The following is a 7,938-nucleotide window of genomic DNA, read 5'->3' on the forward strand; positions in this document are numbered from 1 at the left end:
GTGGTGTACTCAAATGAGAACCGAAACCGACTGATTTGGGACTTGATTTGCTCGAATATATATACCTCTGGACCATTGGACCCCTACTCCTAGATTGTGTCACTTGCGTGCTTTACACCTATGTAAGAATCTATTTACAGCATCCGAATGTACGAATGGAGAAATACATTTATAAAAAGTTAGTTGTAGTAATCAACAAATTATTTGGAATTCTTTATCATTGCAGAAAAAATGTATTATTATGTTTCTATTGATAAGACTTAAGGTTTATATGTTAACATACATTTTTGATTTTTCTAAATTTTTCAATGTGAAAAATGCGGCATAATTACAAAATATCATACTCGATTTTATCTTAATTATCTGGCTAATGTTTTCAAGAAACAAAAAGTGTTGTTAACAAAGTACAGTATGTTTATGTAGAGAGTATTGAATAATGGTTTTTAGGAATCTGAAAATTTTCAGGTAAGTTAATTTGATCATAATTGTATCCACTTAAATAATAATCTTTATCTGTCCATTGGTACTCATCACAAATACTTATTCAAAATATTTTAGTAGTTGCATTAAAAAATTATTCTTATTTCTAGTTATTTTTTAAAAATAAAATCATTTTACTCATTAAATTTCGATAAAAAAATTTCACTCATTTTTAAGATAGTACAACGATTAATAATGAGTAGATACAAATAAATACAAAATATTGTTGGTTTTAAATTGTTTGTTAACAAAGATGTGAAAGCTATACTTATAAAACTTTGAACAGCTTATCAAATTTTAGTTTATTTTCGATTACGTTTGATTTTTTTATTGAGGTAAAGAATGGATTAAGCATATAATTTTGTATTAATCGATAATAAATAAAAAAATTAAATGAAAATAATATTTAATCATTATTTTCAAAAAACACTGATTTGTGGCTTCATTCTAATTTGCATATATGAAAGTCTTCCGGTAAATTTTAGTACACGAATTTCAGAGTATCACAGCTGGCAAATTGCGATTTGTATACATAATCTACAACATTATTTACCATAAGGTGAATATATATAAAAATTGTCCTCACTATTTTTCACTTGAAAATTCAAATTACAATTTTTTTAATTCATATACATTACAGATAGTATCCATAGGCCCTATTGTGGCGGAGTTAAGGAATCTTTAGCTTGAATAAAAAATGCATTCCTTGTTATGAGATACCTGATAAGCCTAAGGTGCGGATCTTATTTTAGCTTGGGTACTTCATCATTTAAAATATTTTCTAAAAAAAAATAAATTCGTTTTTTTGAAACCGAATATCATAAAAATTCTGTCATTCTGCTCCGTAAGGTGTACTGTTATCTTTTACGGCGTACACATATACCTATTGTCGCGTAGAGAAATTTCGCTCAGAAAAAAATTCGAATCTTAATACTCGCTAATTAATTTGCATAATGGCGTGACACACATACTTTTCGACCAGTTGTAAAATTCAAAATCAATGAAGCAAAATAGGGCATATTGAGATTGATGTCTCGAAAGATATAAATGTCGTAAAGTAAGAGAGTAAGCAAGTTTTTTGCTAAAAAATGTACACGCGACGTTATTCATCTCAACTGCGAGAACTCAAAAACTATGTCAAATCAGAACCGATTGATCAAAAACCTTCTACCATTTACTGAACAGAGCAAATGACTTCCGATGCAAGTGATTGATTATTCTTAAGTAAACGAATGATGAGTAGCATCATTACAGTATTTAGATTAAAAAGATGAAAAAATTTTTTTTTGAATATCAGACGTAACTTTGGCTAGTTTAGTTCATAAAAAAATTGATTACATTGTAAGAGTACCATAGATCTTTTTTGCTAAGCATTTAACAAATTTAAGGTGTATGTCGCTGGATTCCATCAATCGTGTGATTCAATTTTCCACCATAAGGTCTCATTTTCTGAATAGACATTTAGCCATGAAGGCAACTATATGGTAATTCGAATCAACTTTGATTACTTGTGTGAACAATGAAGTGCGGATTTGAAAAAAAAATTGTTTATGTGAATTCTATTGCTTATTGATGAGTGACCGTAATTGTAAATACTTAATTTTATTCGCAAAAATTGTTAATGACATACATTTTTCTCGAAAAATGGACTATAGTACCCGTAGAAAACCATACGTAGCTTTTGCTTATGTGACAATTTAGATAGCAAATATATTTTTTCTTACTTTATTTTAATTTAAATAATATTAGTATTCTTCAAAAAATTCAGAAAATAATATACGTTCTGAACAATTTGTATTTGGTTTGTGTGGCGCAGGATTTTGAAATAATGAATCAACCTTAATGGATGCTGGGCTAATTTAAATAAATAAAAGGACTAATAACATATTTTCCGATATCAGAACTTATGAAAATACAATTTAACATCATGAACAAAATATCCACAGGATTCAATATAGGTTTATCTCCTACATTGTTAAGATTAATTGAATAACATATTTTTGATGGTAGGTAGGATAAAAGTCATAACAAATTTTATATTTTTGAATGATTTTTTTTATTAACATGAAATGAATCGCAATGAAATGATTTATGAAAATCGCACATGTAATATAACAAGATGATTCATTAGAATACTACTTATACCTATAACAAAAGCAATGTTTTTTTTTAACATCGCCGATAAATTTGGCGATAAATTGTAGACTTATTATACAATTAATCTCCAAAATTTACTATTAATAATTTACATATTACTTCAAGTACACGCACTAGCCCTCAGCTCATTAAGTTTACAGTCTCAGTAATAAAACTCGATGCGATGAATTAAACAGTTGTATTCACGCCTATTCAAATTTTCAGTAAAACAGTCAGTTAATCGTCACTTTAAACTCGTTAAAACTTTGGTCAAATCACTTAACACAATATCTGTCGTCACTAGTGTAAAAAAAACTTGATTAAATCACAGAACAGTCACGTCACAGTCGTAGTCAATCGTCGTTGTAACTGTCAAGTCGGGCAACATTAGATGAGATTTTCGTCGCGCTCGAGTAAAGTCGTATACTCAACAGCGGAAAGAAAATCATCAATGTGTTATGAATAAAATTGCCATCATGGCACTAAAGTATTTCTACTGCAGATGTGAACTTATTGAGCAGGTGCTTGAGTGGAGTAAGCGAGTTGCTGAGCATCCAGAGATCTCTGGTATCCAGCAGAGTATGCACCAGCTCCAGCCTGGGCATAGGTGGCTGGTTCGTAGTTGTATTGTGGGGTGACGTTGTTCTTTCCGAAGAGACCACCTGGGAATCCACCGGCGAGCTGGCTAGCAGAGCCAAAGAATTTTTGGAAGAGGAGGACTCCGGTGATCAGGAGGGCGACTTTGCTGAAGAAGATGGCTTTGCCGACTGCGAGTGCGAGTTTACCCAGGAAGAAGGGGGCTAGTGCGAAGACCTTGAGTCCGATGATGGAGAGCAGAGGAGACAACAGTTTCTTGTGCTTCTTGCTTGGGGAGTGGTGCGAGTGCAAGTGCGAGTGCGAATGCGGTAAGACTGTAAAAAGTTGCAAAAAATTAGTAAATAAGAAAATTTTACGATAAAAAAATTTATAACAATATGGTAAAAAATTATTGAAGCTTACTGTCATCGACGTCGAGGTGGCGAGCTTCTGACATATCGACGTTCAAGCTGTGGCTTTGGAGGAAGTTAGCGGCATTTTCGTACATCATGGTGGCAACAGCCATGGCTTTTTGGGTAGAATCAGCTGGCAATTCGGACATGATTTCGGACTCGGATTTCAATGCTTTACCGGTACGTTCGACTGAAACACAACGAGTTAGTATTAAAAAATGTTGCACAATTGAAAAAACAATTTAAATAAATCGAGATCAGTATTTTGAATGAAGAAAAGTATTTAATATTTACCTGGGGTGTCTCTGACGAGGGTGACTCCATTGATGATTTCGATGTCAGCCGACCTGGCGGCCCTCTCGAGGGTAGCGGCAGCCTTGACGGCTAAGCAAGTCAGCTGATCATCTGACTCGTTGCAATCCAAGCCAGAGCTTGGGGCTGGTGTGGCAATGGCCGAAGCCACCAAAAGACCGAATACGACGTATTTGAACATTTTGTTTTTTTACTCAGTGAAGCTGAGGTGCTGTGGTGTACTCAAAAGAGAACCAAAACTCAATGATTTGATATTTCAATTTGCCCGAGTTTATATACCTCTGGAACAGCGGACCCCTTCTTTTAGCTTTGTGTGTCTTTGTGTGGGTCACGCAAAATCAGAATATATCACTAGCACGCGTCTTCATTTCGGGTCCTATACAGCATTCACTTCTTCCGTTAATTTCTCGGGCAAACTTTTTAGGATAAAAAGAAAGAGGAGGAGCAAAAGAATATCTTAGCGAATCATTAGCCTATTTAATGAAATTGTCCAATGATAAGTACGTGTTTAGATCGATCGGTGGTGGATCATCCCACTTAAAACAAATGCGAATTAATTATATTATTCTACATATGTAAGATTTCTGCGACTGCATTTTTTAACTGAGTTATTTGTAGAAAGTTTTTTAAACAGGCTTCCTTTTTTGGCTAGAATAAATTAACGCGTATCTGGATAAGTCAATTGATAATCATACATATTCATAAAATGCCGTTTAATAAATTGATGAATTTTCAAAAAAATGATTTTTTTGTAAAATATTTAGATTGTGCTCCAAAAAAATAATTTGTAAGTCTTCCTACATTAGAGTATGTATCTTCAGTACCTACAATCATTGAAATAAGCGCAGGATACATTTATAATATCTTATGACTCCAAAGTCCTGTCTCGCATGAATTTAAATGCAAATTCTGATCAATTTTGACCATTGGTGTCTTAAAATTTTTGGTACATTGTTTTTACACTTAAGGGAAACATAATTTCATGAAGGGCAAGGAAAACTTTTGCAGACAATAATACAAAAATAATCCAAATAATAGCATTTTTTCAACCCTTACAGCTACATTTCGGGAATGGTTGACACAGGATTTAAAACAGGTGTGTCCCCTCAAGCTGTGAGTAGTGTTTTTTCCTAGAAATTAACACTCATAAGTGCTTGATTTAAAATTGCCAAGTATTTAGCTTTGAACATAGTAACTTAATATTCGTTTAATTTAAAGAGAAATCCAATTATTTAAGTATCAGTCTTTTAAGTGGATGGCACATTTAGTACAAATGACTGACAAAAAATTTGTTAGAATTATTGTGTATGAAATGATTATCCGCTGTGACAGTATCAGTTCGATATCGGCGAGTCAAGTGTCATGTGAGCAGTGTTGAATGGTTGGGTAGTTAAAATTGTGCATGGGTTCATAAGTGTGAATTTATTTTAACAATAATGTCAAACTATTTGATACCTGAGATGAGCACGTATTAATATCAAATAAATATTTAATTCAATTCTTTTCATCTTCAGCAGAAACGAAAAACATTATTCTATCATTACTTGGTGAAAAATTCAACTTATTTTTCAATACCTCTTTTAAAATCAACCTCATATTTTGTAAACTTCATCGAATATTTTGAAGAAGCGTCAAATTTATCTGTTGAATCTAGTAGAAAACATAAAATTTCATTGCATTTAAAAAATATAATATTTAATAAAATCAAAAAAATTTATGAAATTCGTATACATTTTTTTATTGATATTTAAATTAACCTACTAAAAAAGTAATACATATTTTAATGATTCAAAGAAATAAATATGAAGATGCTGAAGACTCAATTATTTCGTTGGATCAGCTATAAATTTTTAGATTCAAGTAATTTTTTTTCCTTTGTGTAGAGGAAGTTATCATTAAAACTTTCTACTTAAAATTCGATCGCTTGACTCCCATAACTTTCAGTCTATTCAAAATCATAACCATCTATTTTATAAGAGTTTGTTTACCCAACTTTATCATAAAAGTATACACATGTGCTCAAAAATACCCCTTGTACTTAAAAGGAGCAAAAATAAAGTTTTGTATTATATTCTGATTGTCTCAGCATGAAAGTTTGAATATTTGAATCCTTTCGAGTTTTAATATCTCCTTCAATATAATAAATTGTAACGTGATTTTGATTCAATTTATGTAATAATGTACATATTCTACAAATATTACAACTTTAATTCAGAGATCTGTCCAAAAACATTATTTCAATTACGGTGCAGTGATATTCGAAAAAAAGGAAAATTATAAAATATTCGAACTCAGGGGGTTCAATATGTTTTTTGGTCACTTAATAAGTTTTTTCACATAAATTAATACCATAAAAAATGTCATGATTCAATTTTTCTTTAAATTTATATCAACTAATAGTTCCCACTAATACAGTAATATATTGCTTTTGGAAAAAGGGTAAAAATGATAAATAATATCAGAGTTTTAATTTGATGTTTTTTATTAACATGAAATGAATCGTAATGAAATGACTTATGAAAATCGCACATATGATATAATAAGATAATTCATTTAAATACTACTTATAACTATAACAAAAGCGATATTTTCTCGCTCAAATTTGGTGAAAAATTGTAGACTAATATTACAATGGATCTCCAAATTTACAATAGATAATTAAAATATTTTTTTAGTACACGCACTAGCCCTCAGCTCATTTCGTTTACAGTGTCAGTATAAAACTCGATGCGATGAATCAAACAGTTGTATTCACGCCTATTCAAATTGTTTGTAAATCATTCACTCGGTCAGTCACTTTGAACTTGATAAAACTTTGGTTAAAACACTTAACACAAGATCGGTAGTCTCTTGAGTAAAAAAAACTTGATAAAATCACAGAACAGTCACGTCACAGTCGTAGTCGCACGTCATTGTTGTCAAGTCGGGCAACATCAGACGAGATTTTCGTCGTGCTCGAGTAAAGTCGTATACTCAACAGCGGAAGGAAAATCATCAATGTGTTATGAATAAAATTGCCATCATGGCATTAAAGTATTTCTACTGTAGATGTGAACTTATTGAGCAGGTGCTTGTGCGGAGTAAGCGAGCTGTTGGGCATCCAAAGATCTCTGGTATCCAGCAGAGTATGCACCAGCTCCAGCCTGGGCATAGGTGGCTGGTTCGTAGTTGTATTGTTGGGCTACGTTGTTCTTGCCGAAGAGACCACCTGGGAATCCACCGGCGAGTTGGCTACCAGCACCGAAGAATTTTTGGAACAGAAGGACTCCAGCGATCAGAAGGGCGACTTTGCTGAAGAAGATGGCTTTGCCAACCAAGAGAGCTAATTTGCCGAGGACAATTGGAGCAAGAGCGAAGACTTTGACGCCGATGATGGACATCAGAGGAGATAACATTTTCTTGAGCTTTTTGCTTGGGACGATGTGTGAGTGCGATAAGACTGTAAAAAATTGCAAAAAATTAATGAATGAGAAAATTTTACTACAAAAAGTAGTGTTTCACTACAAAAATACAACGCAAAAAAAAATTAATGAAACTTACTGTCGAGAACGTTGAGGTGGCGAGCTTCTGACATATCGACGTTCAAACTGTGGCTTTGGAGGAAGTTGACGGCGTTATCGTACATCATGGTGGCGACAGCCATGGCTTTTTCGGTCGAATCGGCTGGCAATTCGGACATGATTTCAGATTCGGATTTCAATGCTTTTCCGGTGCGTTCGACTGAAACATAACGAGTTAATATTAAAAAATGTTGCACAATTGTAAAAATAATTTAAATAAATCGAGATCAACATTTTGAATGAAGAAAATTATTCAAAAATTTACCTGGGGTGTCTCTGACGAAGGTGACTCCATCGATGATGTTGATATCAGCTGACCTTGCAGCCCTCTCAAGGGTTGAGCTAGCCTTGACTGCTAAGCAAGTCAGCATATCAGCTGACTCGTTGCAGTCCAAGTCAGAGCTTGGAGCTGTTGCGATGGCCGAAGCCACAAAAAGAGCGAAAACTACGTATTTGAACAT

The 7,938-nt window shown here is 33.0% G+C and overlaps 2 protein-coding genes across 2 annotated transcripts; both read right to left on the reverse strand.

Annotated features, from left to right (window-relative positions):
• Positions 1-2,987: 2,987 nt before the first annotated feature.
• On the reverse strand, positions 2,988-3,657 carry LOC111693507. Its single transcript, XM_023458228.1, has 2 exons — positions 3,616-3,657; positions 2,988-3,527 (listed from the first exon to the last, which is right to left on the reverse strand). Exons 1-2 carry the CDS (start codon positions 3,647-3,649, stop codon positions 3,127-3,129), a joined length of 435 nt encoding a protein of 144 aa, XP_023313996.1. The 5' UTR covers positions 3,650-3,657; the 3' UTR covers positions 2,988-3,126.
• A 3,316-nt stretch (positions 3,658-6,973) lies between these two features.
• Positions 6,974-7,938, reverse strand: LOC106649074. The gene is made up of 3 exons (XM_014366344.2): positions 7,743-7,938; positions 7,458-7,637; positions 6,974-7,356 (listed from the first exon to the last, which is right to left on the reverse strand). Exons 1-3 carry the CDS (start codon positions 7,936-7,938, stop codon positions 6,974-6,976), a joined length of 759 nt encoding a protein of 252 aa, XP_014221830.2.

The sequence above is a fragment of the Trichogramma pretiosum genome, unplaced genomic scaffold (genome assembly GCF_000599845.2).
Source record: "Trichogramma pretiosum strain Unisexual culture from Peru unplaced genomic scaffold, Tpre_2.0 scaffold17, whole genome shotgun sequence".
In the NCBI taxonomy this organism is placed as follows: domain Eukaryota; kingdom Metazoa; phylum Arthropoda; class Insecta; order Hymenoptera; family Trichogrammatidae; genus Trichogramma; species Trichogramma pretiosum.

What these genes read in the sequence shown, in the direction of transcription:
- LOC111693507 (XM_023458228.1), bottom strand. Translation starts at nt 3,649, where the DNA reads ATGTCAGAAGCTCGCCACCTCGACGTCGATGACA. An exon ending in CCACCTCGACGTCGATGACA is followed by an intron (nt 3,528 to 3,615) that starts GTAAGCTTCAAT and finishes AACTTTTTACAG; the next exon opens with TCTTACCGCATTCGCACTCG.
- LOC106649074 (XM_014366344.2), bottom strand. Translation starts at nt 7,938, where the DNA reads ATGTTCAAATACGTAGTTTTCGCTCTTTTTGTGGCTTCGGCCATCGCA. An exon ending in CTTCGTCAGAGACACCCCAG is followed by an intron (nt 7,638 to 7,742) that starts GTAAATTTTTGA and finishes GTTATGTTTCAG; the next exon opens with TCGAACGCACCGGAAAAGCA. An exon ending in CCACCTCAACGTTCTCGACA is followed by an intron (nt 7,357 to 7,457) that starts GTAAGTTTCATT and finishes AATTTTTTACAG; the next exon opens with TCTTATCGCACTCACACATC.